The sequence below is a fragment of the Gorilla gorilla genome, chromosome 13 (genome assembly GCF_029281585.2).
Source record: "Gorilla gorilla gorilla isolate KB3781 chromosome 13, NHGRI_mGorGor1-v2.1_pri, whole genome shotgun sequence".
NCBI lineage: Eukaryota > Metazoa > Chordata > Mammalia > Primates > Hominidae > Gorilla > Gorilla gorilla.
In genome coordinates this window covers 72,374,240-72,396,978 of record NC_073237.2, presented here as the reverse complement: position 1 = coordinate 72,396,978, position 22,739 = coordinate 72,374,240, and the positions used below count along the sequence as shown (strand labels likewise).

General features: G+C 38.6%; 1 protein-coding gene across 2 annotated transcripts in view; it reads right to left on the bottom strand.

Moving 5' to 3' along the window:
* Positions 1-22,739, bottom strand: part of PCSK5 (proprotein convertase subtilisin/kexin type 5) — a 460,751-nt gene that overhangs the window by 168,224 nt on the left and 269,788 nt on the right. For both annotated transcript variants that reach the window (XM_031014780.3, XM_031014779.3), the window contains exons 13-17: positions 15,514-15,650; positions 10,224-10,367; positions 5,664-5,766; positions 3,775-3,968; positions 616-700 (exon numbers count right to left, since the gene is read on the bottom strand). In XM_031014780.3, the coding sequence (XP_030870640.2) occupies positions 616-700; positions 3,775-3,968; positions 5,664-5,766; positions 10,224-10,367; positions 15,514-15,650 (663 nt within the window). The remainder of the gene's footprint in view (positions 1-615; positions 701-3,774; positions 3,969-5,663; positions 5,767-10,223; positions 10,368-15,513; positions 15,651-22,739) is intronic.

The following is a 22,739-nucleotide window of genomic DNA, read 5'->3' as shown; positions in this document are numbered from 1 at the left end:
TCACCTTCCCTACTGAGATCGAGAGGCTACCTAGTTAATTTGAGCTGTACACTGTTCTCTTAGAGAGTTGACCAACTATTGAGCTTTAGCAATGAGCAAGTCATCCATTCAAGGAAAACATCTCCTGGTGTTAAATCTATGTGCATACCATAGCATAATGGAACCAAGCCTGAGGTACTTAAGATAAGAGAATGATTGGGTATTTGGAGAGAAATAATAAAGATAAGGGAATAATTTCCGACCATCCAAGGGATGAATCGGGGGATTAAATATAATTCATTGGTATTACCTGCAAAGTAATCCTTGACTGGCACAATGCAGGTTAAAAAGCACAAAGAATGCCTCTCAAATGGCCATTTTTATTGAGTTTTATCTGAGCCATCTTTTCTAAGGAGAATTTATTTGGATATAACCCTTCTTTAGCCAACACAGCATCCCATTTTTCACATATAATAGCAGAGATAATGCAAATAGCAATCAAGTGCTTGAATGGGAGTCAAACCAAGGGTAGATCATAAGAGAGCTGTTTATTTACTTGTTTATCATTTTTTCATTTTATTTACATTGAGAAGCTCTTTGGGCTGTGTTACTTGATAAAATCCTTCACTCTCTTACCTTAACCCATCCCTACATTCTGTACAGTTATGGAATTCAGTACATGTCTTGCAGTTTTCACTGCATTTCCGGCAAAGATTTTTCTCTGTTAAAAAAAAAGAGAAAGTTATAAATCAGTTGGTCAATTGGATTCCATAAAAGCATCAGAGATGTTCTAATGCTTGCTAATGTATGCTACAGTACCTATGGCCTTGACTAGACAATTGCGGGAAAAGCCACAGAATCACTATTTGTTATCATTTCTCAGCAAACCAAGTACAGACAGGAACTGTAACACTGGAAAACACCTTAGACTTCTCTGCCATTTTGCAGACAAGAAAATGATAGCCTAGCTAATTCTTAGTTGAATAGTTTATAGGTCTTTTTTTTTTTCCTTCTTCTTCCTAGTCTCTCTCCCCAGGAGGGTTTCCTAACTTGCAACAGTGCAAATCCCCCTCATGAAGCTGGGACAACATCACTGTATAGGGATTGAAAGGCAATGCCTGAGACGAAGGAATGGGAATGTAGACCCCCATGCTCATAGCTTTTAGGACTGGTCAGTTGAGCTGAACTAGAGAAGGGAATCTACATTTAAGACTGCAAGGGTAAGGACTGCTTATTTCTTACACTGTTTATTTTAAACACTATTTTAGTGTCTTGCACTTTACAGCTGCAGTGGAATTGGTATAAATGTTATTACAATTCAGATAATATCTATATTCTGGAGAAATCTATATTCTGGAGAATAGAAATGTATCATTTGAACAAGTATACTGTGAATACTTGCTTTCCTAGTTACTACCAGGTCCATATTGAAAAAAGCTGGCAAATTTATGGTTGTTCTGTGGAGGAAAATATTTGGCATATTAAGAAAGTCCTTCTACCTTAGATAAAATTTTGCTAAAGTCTTGGTACCTGCTCTGATATGCAAGTGGATTACATCCATGTGAATTTGTAGAAATGAATGAAGCTTTCTTCATGGGCTTCCATCTGCTCTTTAAATGTTGATGTTCTTCAGGGTTCCATAGAGAAACACAGCTTAGTGGATCCCTGCAAGGACCTGCTGGATCAAGTCTGAGCCTCTGAGCATGAAATACGAAGCCCCTTACAATCTTAACAGTAGTCATCATACGGTCTCTCTCACTGTCTCATTGAGAATACTGCACATGCATAGAATCTTAACTCAGATGACCTAGATTTGCATTCTGCTTTTAGCACCTCCAGTGGGCAAATTCAGGGTCTCTGTTCTTTTATTCATTAAAATGAGATTACAATGTTACCCACCTCTCTGGTTGTCTTGAGAAGTTAAATAAAATTAATTATTCAAGGGAACGATATGAACTATTAAGTACTGTAAATGTGTTGGCAGTAATTATTACTAGTCATGATCATATGTGATCATTATGTTGTACATAAATGGACTCATTAGAGACGAAAACTATAACATAAGGCAATTACATAGAAAGAGATATACAAACCACTTGTATCAATACTTCGTGGTAGCTGAAGTCATAGTTTGAACACCTTAATTATCTACCTTCTAGGCTCTGGAAACAACGGACTCTCAATTACCTTGGTTCTGTCATACAACATTCCAGAATCAAATTTCTTTTTCAAGGCTCAACCTTCCTGATAGAATTTTGACTTTTTTTCCTCACAAGGAATACTGCATATTTCTGTGAATTCTTTATGCCCCCTTCTGTCTCCCAATTTCTCCTTTCTCCCTCAAGTCAAATTTCATGTTCTAAATTTTGGGGCAAGCAAGAAAGGCAGAGTCCTTACCCACTGCCCTAAAGGGTAAGTTGAAAGACCCTCTCTGCCTCACAGAGAAATGCTCCTCTTTGAAACCAGAGAGAATTTCACTTCTTAAGAAGCAAGAGTATTCACTTCAGATTTCTTGTCTGATTTTATTTTAAATAACTCTTGTTCTTTTAAACTTGAGTTTTCTTTTTTCTTCCTTAGGTTGTGCAGAAACATGAAATTTCAGTGCCATCATATACCATGGTATGAGGTCCTTGTTAAGAGAAATTATCCAGAACTCAGAAATAAAGGAAAAGATAACTGCAGTCCTTTTCAGAGCCACACTAGAGCACTGTCTAATAGGTCTACCTTAAGACTATTTAATTCTGTAGGGCAATATACCTTTGTCTGTTTGCTAATGATGGCTGATTAGGGCCCAAACTCTGTGTTAAGGCACACATTTTTGCTTGGTAAAATTGCAAATTACTCCTATTCATTAGAAAAAAAACACTCCCCCAAATTCTACTTGTATTGCCATGTAGAAAATTATTACTCAATTTTGTCTCCAACTTAGCAAAAGGATTTCCATTTTGCCTTTCCTGGTGGACTACAGTACCTGATCATCTTTTAGCCCTATTTGTCACCTTGCAAGTTCCCTCATTAGTGGGTTAAGTAAGTCATTGACAAATGTTCATTCTACTCTTAAAAGACAGTCATATTTTTTGAACTTTTTAAAAAGTATATTTTGATATCATACAGGCCTGGTGTCTATTTGGTCAGTGTGCAGAAAAGAGCAGCCTGAATGTTGTCCTTAGCAAATCTGCTTGTAAGGTTGGCCCGTGGCTGGCACATCTGGGAACTTGAATTTTGGGAGGGTTCCCACTACCCTGAAAAGAGTGGCTCACTTTGTCTAAATTGTTTGTATAAACAATATGGTTTATGGTGAACACCTACTTTCCTTTGAAGAGTCTGGAATTTTGGTATGTGTCAGGTCTGACCAGCCCCCAGTGACAACCCTGGGCCCTGAGTCTCTAATGAGGTTCCCTGGTAGACAACATTTCATGCATGTCATCACGCACTGTTGCACGGGGAAGTGAACACGCCCTGTGTGGCTGAACCTTGTTCCATATGCCTTTTCCCTTTGATGATTTTTTGCTGTAATATCTCCTATCTGTGAGTTCATGAGCACGACTACACCCCAGGCCTTGTGAATATTCCCAGCAAATCACTGAATCTGGGGGTGGTCTTGAGGATACTCTGACAAAGTTATAAGCATTTTTACATAAAGCTTCTAAAGGGTTCTCTTAAAATAAATGAACTAGATCCTGTTTGATATGAAGCACAATTCCAGATTTCACAAAGAGGCTATCCCTCCTGAGGTCACTCAAATGAAAACACCACATTTCTTCTCTAAAACCCAAGTATTTGAAGTGAGCTTACTGGTATCCTGATATGACCCATCAGGGCAGTGAGTAACACAGCTGTTGGTTTCTTCATTCAGAAAGTATCCATATTTGCAGGACATGCATTGGTCACCATGGCTCCCAAAGCAGGACTCACAGTTGGGGGTACACTTCCTGCAGCGCTTCTTGTCGGCGTGGTAGTGGCCAGGGGGGCAGCTGGAGACGCAGATCCTGCATTGTGAAACAATAAGAAAGAAGGCAGCGTCATGAGCGAACCAGTCCCTAGCATTCTCTTGGAGGTGCTGAGCAAATGGCTGAGCTCAGCTTCCAAATCACTTTTAAACCAGGATGCCAACACCACATCCAGAGAGCCAGATTGTTTGTTCAACTGCCTCCTGCACAGTGTGCTGAAGTAGCAATGCAGTTACCCAACACCAAATCTACCAAGGACTTGTCAAACCATTTCCTGGTTTGCACCTAGCTCTTGAAAAATGATGATGGTTACAGAGACGAAGGTTATGGTGGTGAATCAGAGGAAAACTATGTAGGAACCACAACTCTATTCAAAAAGGTCCCTTTAAAAAGGTGTGACTTCTATTTTCGTGTGTTGTTTGTCATATGGATCCTGTATGTGCATGTGTGAGTGGCGGTGGTGGTTGTATGCTGTTGTCTAAATTAATATAAATATATTTAAATTTATGTTGTATATGAGAACACTTAAAAAAAAAACTTTCTTGTTTGCCCATAATGGAAGCACAGAGCTTTATTTATCCATTCAACAAATATTTACTGAGCACCAATTAAATGTCAGGCATTTTGCTAAGTGCAGGAGATAACAGAGGCTGGGAGATAGCCAAAGTCCCTTTCTCTTAAGGAATTTAAATTCCAGCAGACTTACAACAGGAATTCTTAACACGTCTGGGTCTGTCTGGGGGACTGGAGTATGGAGGAACTGTGTGGCAGCTATGCTTAGTGAGTTTTCGCCTGAAGGAGGAGGGAGAAGGTGGGTGGGGCTGTGGGAGACAAGGGGAGGTCAGGATGAACTCTGATGGGGGCAGTCACCATTCCTTGGCTGTGCCCAGGAAACATATCTACACAGCTCAAGCAGACACCAGGGGCTCAGAGGCACAGGGTCCACCTTAGTGCCCAGGGCAGAAGAGTGAGATCAGGCAGGACCAACCCCTTTGCCACACTGATGGCCTATGTGCTGGAAAATGTGGAAAAGCATCAGTTTGGCCTGTGCATTGGCATCTTTGTGAAGCCATGAAATCAAACATCAGTGGGGTGGAAAGGACATGAAACTTGTGTGAGATGGGAGGAATAAGTTCAAGAAATCTATTGTACCTCATGATGACTAGAGTTAATAACAATTTATTGTGTACTTGAAAATTGTGACGAGAGTAGTGTTTAAGTGTTCTGGCCACAAAAATACATAAGTATGTGAGCTAATGCATACGTTAAATAGCTGGATTTAGTTGTTCCAAAATGTGTGTACGTATGTGTGTGTGTGTGTGTGTATATATATATATATATATACACACACACATATATATATATAAAAACATCATGTTATGCATTATAAATACATGCAGTTTTTACTTGTCAATTAAAAAAAAAAAAAGAAAGGTCTGGAGGTGCAGGTGCTTAGCTGGTTCCTCCACCATCCTCCAAACGTGAGAGAAGACATTTGCAGTTTCACAGCATACATGCACATTTTGCGTTTTGTAACTCAATATAGTTTTCACCATTCTGAATAACACAGGGAGGCAGTCGGCCTGCACAGCAGCCTCTTTTCTATGTTTCGGTCCTGGTGGGAGAATAGTGGAAGATGCCAGTGGCCTGCACACACCCCATGGTATTAGCCTTGCAGGAACTCCTAAGATGCCTGGCACATGCTGTGGGGATGTGACTTGGCACCTCTCTTACCTGGTATTGTTTTTCAGCTTGTAGTAGTAGTGCAAACAGTCATTGCAGTGGTCTGGTCCTGGCCCGTCACAGCCAACCTCACTGCACTCAGGGTCGCAGGGACCTTTCCAAAAGACATTAGAACAATACTTGGAAAAATGATTTTAGAGCAGGTCAGCTTTACCTTGAATTTGGTATAAAATAAGACTTTTTTTTTTCTTATGCAGAGAGTTTCTTTAAGACAGAGGAATAATTGTCAATGTGGCTTTAGGTCCAGAGATGAGCTCTTGACTTTTTTTGACTTTTGATTCCTAGGCAACCTCAATTACCTAGGTATAAAGAATGTAAATTCTAGTCATGGCCTGGTCTTCAAAGCATATATGGCTGCCTTGTGGTAGATAAATATTTTAGAATTCAAATGAACTGTAGCAACTGGAAAAAAACCAACTGCAATTAAGTATGTGTAATAGTAAAAAGATTGGATTTGTAGAAAAGAGAGAAGTTGTTGACAAAAAAGAAAAAAGCATTATTATTTAACACCTGGACCAAATGACCTGTCTCATTAAAGGTACTGAATACCTCTGAAATACTGTGGCCAGGAAGAAACACCATTACAGCACCTGGCACAAGCTTATCAGCATCCAGTCTCAGACACAGATAATAGATTTAAAATTGCATCCTACACAAAGGCCAATGGGCAATTCAACAAAAGAAAATGACATATAAATTTAAAAAAAATACAAGCAAGCTTAAAGGATTCCAGACCTGGGATGAAAGTTCCCAATCTCTCTTACTACATATTCTTTGGTATAGAACTGAAGATAATGAACAGTAAGAAAAAAAAAATGCCAGAAAGATGGAGCTATTTTGTGATTGATGAAAAACTTTCTAATGACATGGGCTAGTTATAGAAGTTTTTAATTCTCTTCTTTGTTCTCCATATTCTGGAACATTTGGTCTCATAATCTGCAAACTCTTTCCCACTGAAAATTCATATGATTTTAACTAGCAATAAATATATTGAATGAAATGTACAAATAGTAAGTCAAGGGTAGTAGAAAATCTACTTATTGTAACCCAAAGGACTTACTGTTATACCTTGGTTTCTTTGAGTCATTATGGGACTATGTTTCATAATTAACTGAATCACAGAAACATAAAAAATGTTAGAACTCGGGTGGAATGACTTAGAGAAAAATCTGGTAGTCAAATACCCTCATTTTACTGATGAGGAAACTGATTTTCCAAGAATTTCAGTGGCTTGCCCAGTATCACATGGTGAGGAGAGGGGATCAACGTAGGCCCTGATACTTAGGTAAAAATTCCTGCTTAGATGTAGCAAATCACGTACTAGGGATGACTTCTCCATCTGAATGGAAATAAGTCATTTCAAAATGCTGCAGACTTGAATATACTTCTGATTAACTGCAAGAGTCATTTGACAGTACTGCTTATTTCTATTTTCCCCAAAGCTTCAAATCGATCTCCAAATTCCATAGCTACTGCAACTTGGGACATTTTAGCCGTCTGCCGTCGTATACCAGGGGAGTGGTGTCTCTGCTGTCTATGGACTGAAGTTCAGCCAGCTGTGATCTCACAGTCCCTTGGATCCAATGACACGGTACGGGAATCTGGTTATGATAACGCCATCTGTGTCTCTAATCTGGCTGACTTCTAAATGAAGGTGAAAATTACAGCTCCAAAGGAAAGGAGTCATGGGTGGCCCTAAATTTTCACCAGATGACTTCTAGAATTAAAAAAAAAAAATTCCCAAACATTTATTCTTGATATTTGCCAAAAGGGCTCTCACTGTATGGCAAGTTCACATACTATGCTGTTTCTTTTATCATCTTAAACTGTCCCAGATGAAGTTTAGCATTGTAGGTTGCAGGATAATAATGCAATAATAGTCTTGGTTCTCTCACAAGTGCCAATGTTGATGTTTTAGAGATATAATCAGAAAAACCACAAAGATATATAACTGTTCTGAATCTCAACATTCTAAAATTTGAATGGGAAACATTACCAAAATATGAATAAAGAGTAACAGCTTACTATTATACTCTATTTATGTTTTTTGGATCTACTTTCTCCTATCCGAGAAGACAAAATAGTTTGCTAGTTAAAATATAAATAGCAATGCTATAGGCTCAAAGCAAAACATCACAAAATCTAATACAATCCAGCTTTGATAAGCTCAATTGGTCTTAATTTCAAGCATGTTTATTGATTCTAGGATGCTATCTGTTTAGAATAAAAGTAACTACATGTGTATTTAAGATACTCTGTTCAGGTGGTTAATGAAGTACTTTTATTTTTAGTATTTAGAGGAAAATCTCAGAACTGCAAGAAAAAATATTTCTCATCTAAAGATACATTAAACTTGTATTTATAGTTCTTTTTTTTCTTTTCTTTTCTTTTTTTGTTTTTTGAGACCGAGTCTCACTCTGTTCCCAGGCTGGAGTGAAGTGGCACGATCCCGGCTCACTACAACCTCCGCCTCCTGAGTTCAAGTGATTCTTGTGCCTCAGCCTCTCCAGTAGCTGGGATTACAGGTGCGTGCCACCACACCCAGCTAATTTCTTTTTGTATTTTTAGTAGAGATGGGGTTTCACCATGTTGCCCAGGCTAGTCTCAAACTCCTGAGCTCAGGCAATCCACCCTCCTCGGCCTCCCAAAGTGCTGGGATTACAGGCGTGAGCCACCGCACCTGGCCTATAAATAGTTCTTCATTAGGAGAAGCTTTGTCCATTATGTGTTACATGTCATCTCTTAGAAGGATTGAATGCTTCTAGGAGTGCTAGCCAATGCAACAAGACAGTAGTCAGAAATAATGACAAGAAGGACAACAAAACCAATTTGCAGATGATAAGGCTGTAATACCTAAACCATCCCAGAAAATCAACTCTAAACTATATAAATTAATGAGAGAGTTAAGCAAAGTGGCCATATATAAAATAAATACAACCAAGAGATTTCCTACACACCAGCATATACTAGTTAGAAAGCATGGAATATTTTCCACTATAAGAGCACCAAGGCCCAAAATACTTAGGTGTAACGCTAACAAGAAGAAAACTACATAAAATTAAAAGATTTCAGTAAAGTGGGACATGATCTATGTTTTAAATGGAAAGATTGTATGTTGCAAAAACAATTCTTCCCATAAGACTGCATATAAATTCAAATTAAATTCCAATGATACTTTTAAAGGGAGACTTAAAAATCATTCTAAAATTCATTTGGAAGAATAATAGGGCAATAATTGCTATGGAAATGGGAAGCAGATGTTCTACAAATATAAAAATACATCATGAAATGAAAACAAAACAGTGTGGGTGGTATTGGTTTGAGAATTATTAGATTGATGAATCAGAAAAGGTGGAACCAGAAAAGATGCTGGTATAAGAACTTACTATATTGTTACAAAGGAAGCATCCTAAACTAATAAAAAAAGAAGGGATAGTTACTTGGCCAATGATGTTAGTCTGTTTGGAAAATAACTAAAGACAGAGCTTCAATTGACACTATATGTCATAAACCAAAATGAGTTCCAGATGAATTAATGGCCAAATGTAAAAAATAAGAGATTACCAAGCAAAGCATGTGAATATTCAGTAGACATTAAAGGATAAAACTTCTGCAAAATATCAGTGTTATATCTGAGACCATAAACCCCAGCCTCTAATAGTTTTTTTTTTGTCAAAACAACACAAAACAAAACAAAACTTAACAGTGATAAGTGATAATATGTTTTTAGCAAAGACAAAACAATGTGAGAGACAATAACATACAGAGTGTTCACAAGGAGATAAGAGGATTACTGTACTTCGAATAGAAAAATGGGTAAAAGACAGTTGTATTTAATTCAGAGAACTACAGAGGAAGAAATGTTTAGATTTACAGGCAATCAAAGCTATAACATTTTTAAAACGTTCACCTCTTTCTTTTTTTTACTTTTTTTTCCTCTTTATTTTTTTCTGTTGGCAGGAATGAGTGTAATAAACAATCACATAGCTGGTCACAGTGAAGACTGGTACATCTTGTCTGGATAGCAAGTGACAAAATGTTTCCAAGCCCTAAAGCTAATTATCCTCTTTGATGCAGTAAGTCTCAAAACAGAACTCTATTCTAAAGAAATAATGAAGATATAGACAAAGATTGATAAATAATGATGTTTATCCAAACCGTGTTTAAAATAGTGTAAAATTCTGTAAGCGAACAATATGTCCCAGATTACAGATTAACTATATTATGGTACAATCACAGTATGGACTATTAGCTTTGTAGATAACACATATGGATATTTGAATATATGAGTGCACTGATATACACACACAAATATTTAAGGGGAAGAAAATATGTCAGAATATGGGTAGTAGATTGTTCTGTTCTGTTCTATTCTGTTCTATTCTATTCTATTCTATTCTATTCTATTCTATTCTATTCTATTCTATTCTATTCTATTCCATTCCATTCCATTCCATTCCATTCCATTCCATTCCATTCTGTTCTCCCATGTGGTGGGATGATGCATGAGCTGCCTCTTTTTAGCCTGTGTCCCACTGGAAGCCAGCTCACCTGCATAATCCTCTGTGCCATAGTCGTCTGTGGGGTCTTCAACTCGGCTATAGCGGAACCGTTCCACTTTCGGAAATTCATTGGTTGGTGAATATGGCTGCACGGAGGTGCCATAGAGGACCAAAGACCATTCTTTCAATTTACCTTGAGAAATAATAATGAAATCACAGCATGACCAAATTTTCCCTCTTTAGCTCTGTAACATCTTTAAGTCCTTCTCACTCAAGAAAAAGCAACATAACTGTGGGAGGCAGATGGATATGAATCACTACATCAAACGCAGAGCTAGAAATGCGTATTTCTCATCATTTGCAGAATTATTTAATAATTCACATACCACATATTGACTGAGCATGTACTACAAGAGAGGCCTTGATTTAATCAGCATTTATAGGAAGACTGAGAAACAAACACACTTCAGATTGCTGGATCAAGGGCTGAATTTCAAATTAGAAATATTTAAGAGAATCCTAGGACTTAATAGAAGGCTTTGTTTTTCTAGGTATAAAAAGTCTTATATGGCCCGGTGCGGTGGCTCATGCCTGTAATCCCAGCAACTTGGGAGGCTGAGACTGGTGGATCACGAGGTCAGGAGATTGAGACCATCCTGGCTAACATGGTGAAACTCCGTCTCTACTAAAAATACAAAAAAAAATTAGCCGGGTGCAGTGGCACGTGCCTGTAGTCCCAGCTACTTGGGAGGCTGAGGCAGGAGAATCACTTGAACCTGGGAGGCGGAGGTTGCAGTGAGCAGAGACCACGCCACTGCACTCCAGCCTGGGCAACAGGGCAAGACTCCATCTCAAAAAAAAAAAAAAAATTTTTTTTTTGGCATTATCTGACTTGTTAATAAGTAGACAGAACAACTCTTTGTTCTCCCTAATTCCTGGTATCAGTCATTCAATATTTAGAAAACATCACTAATTATACTGTCCTATAGACCTGTGCTGTCCAATGTGATAGCCATTAAACATTTGATTATTTAAACTTAAATGAACTAAAATTAACAAAAATTTTGAGATTCAGCTTCTCCATCACACTAACCATATTTCCAGTGCTCAAGAGCCATATGTGGCTAGTGGCCATCCTACTGGACAGCATTTCCATCATTGCAGAATGTTCTATGGGTCAATGTGCAAAACAGCATTTTCTTTCTTTTTTTTTGATTTCATTCTGTCACCCAGGCTGGAGTGCAATGGCATGATCTAGGCTCACTGCAACCTCTGACTCTCTGTTTCAAGCAATTCTCCTGCCTTATCCTCCCAAGTAGCTGGGATTACAGGTGGCCCCCACCACGCTCAGCTAATTTTTGTATTTTTTAGTAGAGACAGGGTTTCACCATGTTGGTCAGGCTGGTCTTGAACTCCTGACCTCAGGTGATCCACCCGCCTTAGCCTCCCTGAGTGCTGGGATTACAGACGTGAGCCACCACACTTGGCCCAAAACAGCATTTTCTGGGCAGGAACGCCTTGAGACCTGAGGCAAGTGTTTCACCTTCTATGAGTTTGGATCACTTACAAGGAGCATTTTGCTTTAGTTTAGTTCTTATTTGTTAACTTATTTCTTAGCTTCATAAAATTGTGTTCAATGCAAAAAGTAAAAAAAAAAAAAAAAAAAAAAAAAGGAAACGTGCCTCCATTTCATTAAAGTTAGTAAAACTGACCTCAAAAGGAATCAACCGTAAGCAGAAGTGATTAAGACAAAACCATTACAAACATAGGCATATGCTGGTAGGAAGGCAGAATGCCCCTCAGAACCCCTCTCACCTTGGCGTAATGCATAGAATCTAGACAAGGTCAGGGGCTAGGGTCTGGGGCTAGCTCAGAAAGTGACAGATTTCAGCTTGTCAGCTTCCTTCATCTATTAGCACCTACCATCACCATCAAATCGATGTTTGATGTTTTTAAGTGCTTTCTATATGCTAAGCACCAGTCTAAGTGATTTGTAAGTTTTATTCCATTCAATGTTCAAAACAACTGTAAGGTGGGTACTAACATTCCCAATATATAGAGGAGGAAACAGAGCCACAGAGGTTGGTAACTTCCGCAAAGGCAATAAGAGGACAGGCTGGTATTAAAACATACTCCAATTCCAAATTCTGTGTTTTTAAACCATATACAAAATTATCTCCTATTCATTTCTAGGAGTTTAGAAGCCTGACATTTAAAAATGAACACATTCTGTGATGCATGCATTTTTTTCTGACTTTTACATTGGACCAGTACAATTGGTTTATATATGGTTTGCCCTCTGCCAGCTTTTCTTTGGACTCATTTGTTAATGACCAAGCTTTTCACAATCAGGGTATTATTCAGGCCCAGAATTCTAAGTAACACGCATTAGGGAGTGATAAGAAGTGAATGACTGCTGGAAATTGACGACCTATCTGATTGCCTTTAGGTAGCAGTGCAAAAGAGAACGCATTTTCCTTATGGCATCTCTCAAGTGTACAAATGAAGCATATAATACAAGGACACTATAGGTCATCCTAATCATCAGTCACCTTAAAATTTAGTTCATTTTATTTAAGATCATTTTGGATGCAAAAGTTTACCCTCTAAGTGCTTTGAAGAGTGCTGTCTCAAAATTATTTCCCTTTGTGCCATTTCTGAAGGACATCATCATAAGCCCACTAGGGATATCCTTCCTGTGTAATTCATCTCTTTATATTTCACTTATTATGTAATTTTATTTCCTTAGAACCTCTACTATGATTCACATCAAATAACTGCCATATTTGGGCCATCATTTTTTTTTCTCCTCTACCCCTTTTTCTGTTTGCTAAATTTTATAGATGATTTTGCAATTAATATTGAAACCTGCTATTATGAAATAGCTGTGTAAATACAGAAGGAGAAAAATCCATCTTACTTGCTAACACATGAATGCAATCTGCATATATAGGTTCAATGTGCCAAAAATCAAAACAACACCCTCAAACGCTCTTAATATGTATTGTAATAATAAATAAATGAGAAGAGATAATAAATAAATATAAATTCAGTTTGGAGCCAGGAAGTTCTATATTAGGGGACGAGTCTACCATTTAATTGGGCTAGAAAATTCTACAGATCCAACTGAATTTCTACTCGCTTACTGATGTAACCCTTATTAATCAGAGAGGAAGAAACCTATCATAGGACTGTATACCACAGAAACAATGATATAGACACATGCACATACACACACACACCCCCCCACCCATAAACAGGACACTCAAAGTCCCTTGCTAAAGGTGTAACTAATCCTGAAATGAAAGGTTGGTTGAAGTAAAGATACACAAAGACTATATGTTTCTATTAAAGTCTCCAGGCCAGTAATAGCATTAGGGTATCTCTCGTCTGGCGTAAAAAGAACACCTCAACACCTCTAAAATGACTGGAGGTGACTAGGGTTAAATGTGAACATTTAAATAGTATAAGGAGATGCCTCTGCTATGAAATAGGTAACTCTAGATTATCTGAGCTACTGTAGAGTTTTAAATGCACATAATCATAGTAAGCTCTGTATAGACTCAGAACTTCTTGAGGGCAGAGGGATTTATATTCGTGACCCCTGACCCTTAGATGCAATGCATGGTTAACCAGTAGCCCTTAGGAGCAGCCTGGGCTTATCATGGAGAGTAGAATTTCTGGTGTCTGGTGGTAATAAAGAACAGAGTCACGTTTAGTTAGTTTTATAGCTTTAAAATGCTCAAAAACATACTCTTTATGTCTGCACCTTCCTTGGTACACAACTGCCACATTTGACAGTGTTTATTTCTCCAGGGTCTCTTGTCCTGTAAGAGTCCAGCAGTGATGCCTGCTAATGGATCACAGCCCAGTCACCATGCTTCCATTTCACCTATGTGCCATGACCCTGTGCAACCTCATGGCAGGGCAATAAGCATGCGCTGCAAAGAGGAAGAAAGGAGAGAGGAAGATCCTGGGGACTATGTAGATTACGAAGAGGTGAAAGAGTCTAGAAACTCTGGGCTATAATCTGCATGTTTTCTCTATCAATCCTGCTTACTGACAAACATTTGCTTTCTTGATAAAAACTTGGTAACCACTATATTCAGGCTGCATTCTGGAGGTGAGCTGGGCACAGATACTCTTTAACAAAATGTTTATCCTGATTCATTGTGACCTGGTCACCATTCTGGCTTTGACCTCCCTGATTATGGGACCACTGTGGCAAACAAAGATGAACCTCATTACAGAACTAGGGAAGAGATAACCAAAATGTACAGTCAACAATGGATCTCTCAGAATGAGTAACTTTCTCAGATTGGCAGGCAAAAGTCTGGCAAACGTGCCCTTTATCCCTGTGTTCTGCTGTGTGCCTCCTTTGCCCTGTGCAGCTAGCTGTATCTGAATGCTACACACTCCTACAATTACAGAATGTCTAGGTTACTTTATTCTGTAATCTGGAGAGGGCTAGAACTGGATGTCAGTCCTAAAACTTCCCCCCAAGCCTGGTTCTTCTAAAGAGGACTGGACAGAGCACTGAGAAGGAGGACTTTATCTGACAGCTGAAGATGTGTTCATGGATGGGTGGGAAGCTAATTAGTTATCAAACGGATCATTCACTGCTGAGCCACTCTGTAGGGCTCTGTAATGGGCAACACAGTCTCTCACCCCATGTTGCCTTGTACTTTCCCTTATTTTATATTATAAACAAGCTTTACAGGTTAGCATGAAGACGGGAATAGGCTGTGTGCAGAAACAGACTGAGCCTACCTGAAAAGACCTTTGTTAACATCATAATTTCTGTTTTACATGTCAAGAAGGGTTTCTTTTTCCTTGGCTCTTGGTCTCATGCAGGGAAGAATATCATCATCATTTTCTCTGGTGGTACCCAGATTAGCTGGCATGGGCCGAGCTCAATGTCTTGCCTAAACTGAAAAGTAAATTTAGGGAAAACTAAAAAGAAATAGATAACTAAGGAAGCCTGTCTCTTCTTGGGAAATTATGCAATTGAACTCAGTGCCGGTAGACAGGCTGGCTTGTTTACAGACATAGAAAGTCTGGGAAGCTGGTTAGAGATGTGGATCATGTATTCTGAAACATCAATCAAAAGCTGTCATGTTTTGTTCTATACTATATGTATTCTTTATTTCCTATCCTTAAATTATTATCTCTCAAATGGTAATCTTGAGAACTGAAATACATGCAGGTAATTCAAAGCACACATGAAATGAACCACATGAGAAAAGATGCTAATATGTGAGTGTGAAACACTCTGGCCAAAATATACTCCATCATTTTCTTCCACACAGTAGAACAATGTATACAAGGGGAGTTCTTACCTGGAGTCTTAAAGTTCCTTAGCTGAGAGGGAGTATCATAAACTTCAAGGACCCAGTCACCAGCAGCTCTTTCTCCCCAGCAATGAATGGTCATGAACTCCCAGTTTTTGAATCCTTCCATGGAGTGATCAAATAGCCTGAAAGTGAATAAAACATTGTTATATGCGATATTTCAAATCCAATGAGGGTCTAGTTAATACCACAATCAACACTGTTTTTTGTATCCATTAGCAAGTTCAGCTGGGCACTAGAGCTGGTCTGCATCCTGGATGTCACCAATTTGCAGATATATATATACATATATATATATATATAAATCATTGTTTTACCACAGAGAAACAGAATTGGGGCTGGCTATGTAATAGCAAATCTGGAAGGGAGAACCCACTGGGGATCAGGAAAACCAGGTTAAGACTCTACCTACAAGACTGACAGTAGAGTATTGAAGACGTGGAGGAGCTAGGGCTCTCTTATACTGCTGATAGGAGTGCAAAATGATACGAGGCTCTGGAAAACAGTTTGACAGTTCCTATAAAGTTACACACACACTCACCATAAAACTCAACAATCCTCCTCCTACCTATTTAAACAAGATAAATGAAGACATATGTTCACACGAAAAACTTCATATGAATGTTCATAATTCCCCAAAACTGTAAACAACTCAAGTGTCCATCAACTGGTAAATGTGTAAACAAATTATGGTACAGTCGGCCCTCTGTATCTGTGGATTCTGCATCTGTGAATTCAATCACAGATTGAAAATGGATGACTGTATATCCATACAACAAACTACCCAGTAATAACTACTAATACATACCATGATATAAATGAATTTAAAAAACATTATGCTAAGTGAAAGAAGCCAGACACAAAAGACTACATACTGCATGATCCAATTTATACAATATTCTAGAAAAGGCAAAATTATACGTAAAGAAACAGATCAGTGGTTGCCAGGGGCTGGGGAGGAGTGAGGAAAAGAGGCATGGAGAATTTTTGAGGGTGATAGAATTGTTTTATATGTTGAAAGTAATGGCGTGTGGCTATACAGCAACACAGATTTGTCAAAACTCACTGAATTATTCACATAAAAAACTGAATTTACATTGTAGGTAAATTATGCTTCAATAAAAAGACTGCCCACTAATCTTATCCAGTTCAGGGAGTTATGCCTGAAATCCCAGCCTAGATCCTGCTCTTTCAGTCCTTCCAATGATTTCCAAAGCTCCGAATTTGCAGTTTAAAATCTCTTCCTGCTTGAAATAGCTAGAATTATTCTGTTTCCTGCAATGGAATCCTGAAAGATATGAAGTATGAAGGGAAAGAAAACAAACAGATTCCCTTTCAAGAATAAAGAGACATTAATAATGTATAAAATTAACATATTAAGAAATAAGCGGGTGCAGCGGTTCATGCCTGTAATCCCAGCACTTTGAGAGGCCGAGGTGGGCAGATCACCTGAGGTCAGGAGTTCAGACCAGTGTGGCCAACATGGTGAAACCCCGTCTCTACTAAAAATACAAAAATTAGCTGGGTATGGTGGTGTACCTGTAGTCCCACTACTCAGGGGGCTGAGGCAGGAGAATCCCTTGAACCCAGGAAGCAGAGGTTGCAGTGAGCCTAGATCATGCCACTGCACTCCAGCCTGGATGACAGAGCGAGACTCCGTCTCAAATAAATAAACACATCACTTATGCAGGTATATAACATAGACTTGACTACCCAAATAAATATCCCAAAGATACAGAAGACATTTTCTGTAAAGATGAAACCTACATAGTGGAAAGTGAAAGACGGGGCAAGTCCTTTTTGTATAGAACTTAAAAAAATTATGTTCATCTATTATTTCACTGAAAAAAATAAAAAAAGAATAAAATATTGCAAGTGAGCAAGGCAAACAGAGAGGAAAAATATCTCTAAAATTTTCTTAGGGGCAATCATGTCCAGTTACTGGGATATTTCTCTCCTTCAATGGGGACAAACGGTAACAAACGTTATGGTAACTAAAGTTTGATGGCTATTCAGAACACACAAATCAACTCTCTTTGCTTTAATCTCATGTTTACCAGACAAACTGGTGGTTATAATTTGACCATCTCTGTACCTCTTCCCATTGAGAGAAAATGTGCCCTTCTTAACATAAAAGTAACTAGTTCAGTCTTCTTATAACAATATATTAGAACTCTGATTTTTTAAAAACGTATTTTATCAGTGCGTCTGAGGCTCTTTCTAAAATGCCAGCAGGATTCTAAAGCTAAAGGGTTCAGAAACACAATTTCGGATTGTGATAGGTAAATGGCTAACACTTTGCAATATTCCCTAGAGAAAAGCAATAAACAGGAAAATCACCTGCTATATGTTCCTGAACCCTTGAAAGACAGAAAAATGAAAATTATTAGGCAGCATTCTCAGGTGTCCCATGGTCAAAAAATTTGGGAAAGGCTGAATCAAACACAGATGAGTAGAACTCTTTAATAGAGGACATCCCAGATCTTCAGAATATGCAAATGTGTTTTATCAATTTCCATAATGGGGTTAATTGGGAGGCAGTGATTTTCAAAGTTTACCTGGACATGAAGCCTATTCTCTCTCTCTTTTTAGAACATCTGTATATGATCTATAAAGGTTCCCTCTCGAAGTAGAGGAGTGTGGCACTTCAATGAGGAACCAGGTTGGATCTGGCAACTTTGGCTCATAGTGACAAGGATGAAGATGGTAGCTTTTTACATGAATATTTTCCCACTGGAATGGGTCCTCAATAGAGAAAGGATGGTGCACTTTATGGAGATTCTACAATCCACTGAACAACCACAATCAGCTCATTTCACAAGTTTATGGCTTAAGACTAGACTTGGACAAGAAGAAATGGCTGTTCATTATATACTTAACTTACATCCATTGAATCCTTCACTAAAAACCCACAACATGTGTATGTTGGGCAAGAAGACAACAGAGAAGGGGAAGAGGAGCTTTTTCAAACTGCCCTTTCTAACAGAGAGATGTTGTTAAAGGGAATATGTTGATATAGAAATGGCTAGAGGCAGAAAAGCAGTTTAGAACCACTTCCTTCCTTAAGTCCCACAGCTCCAGCTTAAGCTCTAATTCGTTGAGGCCATGGTGCCATTTGAGGGCACTGAAGCAATAACTTGTCACATAATACCTCTCCAAGAGTGCCGAACTTAAAAGCAGTTCCCAAACAGTTTAGACAGAACACTTGGCTCATTGCCTCACATCCAAAAACTACAAAGGAGACTTGAAGCTGCCATCACATGAGGGGCAGTCTTGTTTCCACAACCTCAGCCAACTTTTAATCACTCATGGGTCAATGATTTGACTGCTGGATTAGCAGACCCTACGTTTCTTCCCTTCCACCCTTTCCTGTCCACCTTTGAAAGTCATTTCATTGCTACCAATCACTTTCAAATCACATTGGGCACAAAAATTAAATATAAACTGAGTGCCAAGAAGAAATATCCACAAATCAGAATTCAAGTAAATGTTTCAAAGCCCAAACATAAATGAGCTCTGTCTATGTGGCTAAGCAGTTTTCCACCCCCTGGTCTCTTCACATTATTCAGAGTTGGAATGTTCATTAATTTCATGTGAATATAAGAGTTGAGGAGAGGAATGAAAATGCAGCCAAACACAACCGTCACATTTTGCTGAAAGAGTTGATGGGGAAAAAAAACAGGCACCAATGGTTGTTGTATCACCTAACTGGGCTTTACATTGCTAATTTCATTCCGTCCTTTATAAGTACACATTGTTGTGTGTTTTAACTTGGATTCAATATTTCAGCTACTTCTTATTTTCTACCATTGTAACATTAAAAGAAACTGCATCTCTGCATAAAACAAAAGGTAATATAGCTCGTAGGTTTGCTTTGCATTGCAAAGAACATACTTGCTTAAGACAATCAAGTGTCAAACCATGGACACCTGCTACGGAGATTCCAATTGTGGGATCTTCTTTTATCAACTAAAAAGTTTACTGCCCAGTGTGAACATCCACGCTGTGCCAACAGTGAAGAGATCAGACACATGCCAACATTATTAGTGTGGGTAAAATGTCAATAAAGCAGAGCCAGTGTGCTGAAAGCCTAAGTACATTAAATCCATGCCTTTATCCACTTCTCCTCTTGCAGTGAAATTCTGTCCTGTCAAAGTTGACTTCATAATCATGTGCTCGATGAAATGATATACGCATGTGATGGCACAAATTATGCATCCAGTTATTAAAATGGTGCCCCACAGCCCTATCCCTGCAAGTGGTTTCCAAATAAATTACTTTGGAAGAAGCCTGGTAGAAAAGATGACCATCAAGTGTAGTATATCCTTTTGAGGAATTAACTCAGGAAATAACTTACATAATTACTGTAAGCTTTATTTCCCTTCCTCTTAAAGAGTCTAGCCAATGTATCAAGGCCACAGCATTCTTCTGTGATGTTATGGCAACTAAATAACAAGATGTTTTATAAATACTGACAGCTATGTGTTATCATATAATTATTTCTAAAATTGTAAATGGATCTTAATTTCAGAATCATCCACTACTATTCAAATGGTATTTATGTTCACTACAGAACTAGACATCAGGCTAATATTCCTGGAAATTTTCTCTTTTCTCTCTTCTATTTTTTATTTTTTTAAAGTGATTCATTACAATTTAAGGTAGAGCTTGAAGAACTCATTTGGCTCCACTGTAGTTGAGTTTTTGGTTTTCTTTAGATATTTGGTTTTTGTAAGTTTTAAATAATTTCTTCTGATACAAGGTATTTAAAATATACTATTTGCTTTTTCTCTCTTTCCTAATCTCAATTACTTCTTTAAGAAAGATTGAGAAGGAGAAAGGAACTGGTTCTAGAGGTCTGTAATACCTAAAATGATAAGTTTTTTTTTTTTTTTTTGGTGAAAAACCTTCCAATATGCAAACTATTATCAATTCATTCACCAACCCCAAAATGCATTCCTTCTTGTGGGTACATAAGTATTTAATCTTCCTCAAGATTTAATTCATTTTAGAGTAGATGGCTTTTATTGAAATATCTGTTTTATATTATAAGCCCCTTTGTAATTTCCTTGCACAGCATCCAGCAGCATACTGCTCCCAAGTCTTTTGATGACACAAAAGTAATAAGAATGTGTATGAAAAAGCTGGATGATCTTTTAAATCCTTGCTATTTAAAGTGTCTGTGGACAGGCAGCTTCAGGATCACCTGGGAGCTTATTAGAAATGCACATCCTTGGACCTCACCCCAGACTGATAGAATTAGACTTTTTGGGAGAGGGACCCAGCCAACTGCATTTGATAGAGTCATGTACCAGGTGCTTGGAGAAGCACTGTGTAAATAAGAGTTACCACTTATTAAGTGCTTACTATGCTAGGCACTGTGCTAAGTATGTAACTGTACGTGATCTTAATACGTGTACCAACCAACCCTGTGAGGTATATACTATTACATCTATTTTATAAATGAGGAAATTAGGCTTTCTAAATTGAAACACAGATATCAGTGAAGTCAAGAAAAACCCAGCTCTGTCTAACTCCAAAGGCTGTACCTTCTTTTGAATGAAGGAAGAAGGTTCACGTGGTTGGGTGTTACTGGAATGTAAAACATTCACTGCAAAAGTGTAATTTTTACTGCAACCCACAGATGCATTTATATACCATGATGCCTTACAAATGTCAATAGTCTGTCATTGAACATTTGGGTAGGGAAGTGACAGAAATGACTGAAGCATAAACACTACATTTTAAATATATTTAATTATAGGACTCCATAGGTTTTGCAGATTAGAAAGTATACCTTCTCTCCATTTAAGGCCATAATTAGAAGCAGAGATATTCATCTGTAATCAAATTTAGAAAGGGAGGCAAAGTTTCACCTTTCAATCGAGGCTAAAATTTGGAACAGAGGGCCAGTACATCTAAGCTAAATCTAAAACTCAATAAGGGAGATTTAGAAAAAAAAAAAAAAAGACAGCTTTTTATAATTCTAACAGATGCAGTTGAAGAAAGAATCTGCTGGGATAAGCTTTTGTTTGAAAAATTTTGACACAGGCAGACTTTGAATGTGTCATAGTATATAGGCTTATATCTAAAGTTGCTCTCATCTAAAAACATTTTCAAAGGACCCAAGCCCACCTGGCTTCTCCCTACACACTCGACCTCCATGCTCTTTATGGAAGTAAATCACTTGCTGTGAATATTCAACTTGCCTTTTTGTTAGGCAGGGTATACAGGCCAAGGGGAGAACCAAGAGGGTGGGAGGGCAGGGGAAGAGCAAAGGAAAGTCCATTCTAGGACTTCTCCATTGACCCACGGCACACACCCACTGAATGATCCACGGGGCTTGCTAGGGGAGCATGCACGCCGGGCTAATGGGGCACAGAGCTCAAGCTGGACTGGAGTTCTGAATGCTGCTGAGTGCCTTCCAGAGCTTAGCACCTGCAGATGCTTGGGGAAACTATTCCTCCTCCAACAGCTGTTCTTCACAGGAGTTCAGGCAAGTGCCCGTCAGCCAGGACAGGGAGCCACTGAGGGGCTCCAGACGGCCCACACAGACTACATTAACGTGTTCAGCACTTCTCAGAAAACAGACTTTCAAGGAATTCCTGTGGTGAGGAGATAAACAATTCTGAAGAAATTCCTCACTGAAATGTCTAAGTAAATGAGGACTTCTGGAAAGCCAACCATAAATAGTGAACATAGTTTCAGGTCCCCAGATAGGACGTATATTTTGTCAATACTGAAAAGGAGAGCACTGTCCTCTGGACTCTCCCGCTCTGCTTCATCCTCATTGTCTGGTCTTTGTTTTTTTCATTGCAAAGGAGAGGTGATGCCAAGTGAGCCTCCAGATTCTGGTTCCTTCTCCCAGGAGCCAACACGCAGCCTGCTGTGAGTAAGCCATGGAGCAGAGGAGCTGCTTCAAAGGCCTTGGGGAGTTTTCCACGTTGGCTGCCAGGCTAGTTAAGTGTGCAGTGTTGGAAATTCTAATTCGGGATGAAAAGAATCACCCCTACCCCCAGAGGGGTAGGACAGATAAAATGAGGAAAAGTCTGCCACAAGAAGCCAACATCTGCATCTCAAACCACCTCTGCTAGGGAAACATTGTTTTAAACTTTTCAGAATTCTTATTTAAAAAAAAAAATCTTTGTTCTTTGCTTTACATGGTCCTCCTGAGAAATCTTGACTTCTCTGAAAAAAAGACAAGGGTCTGGCAG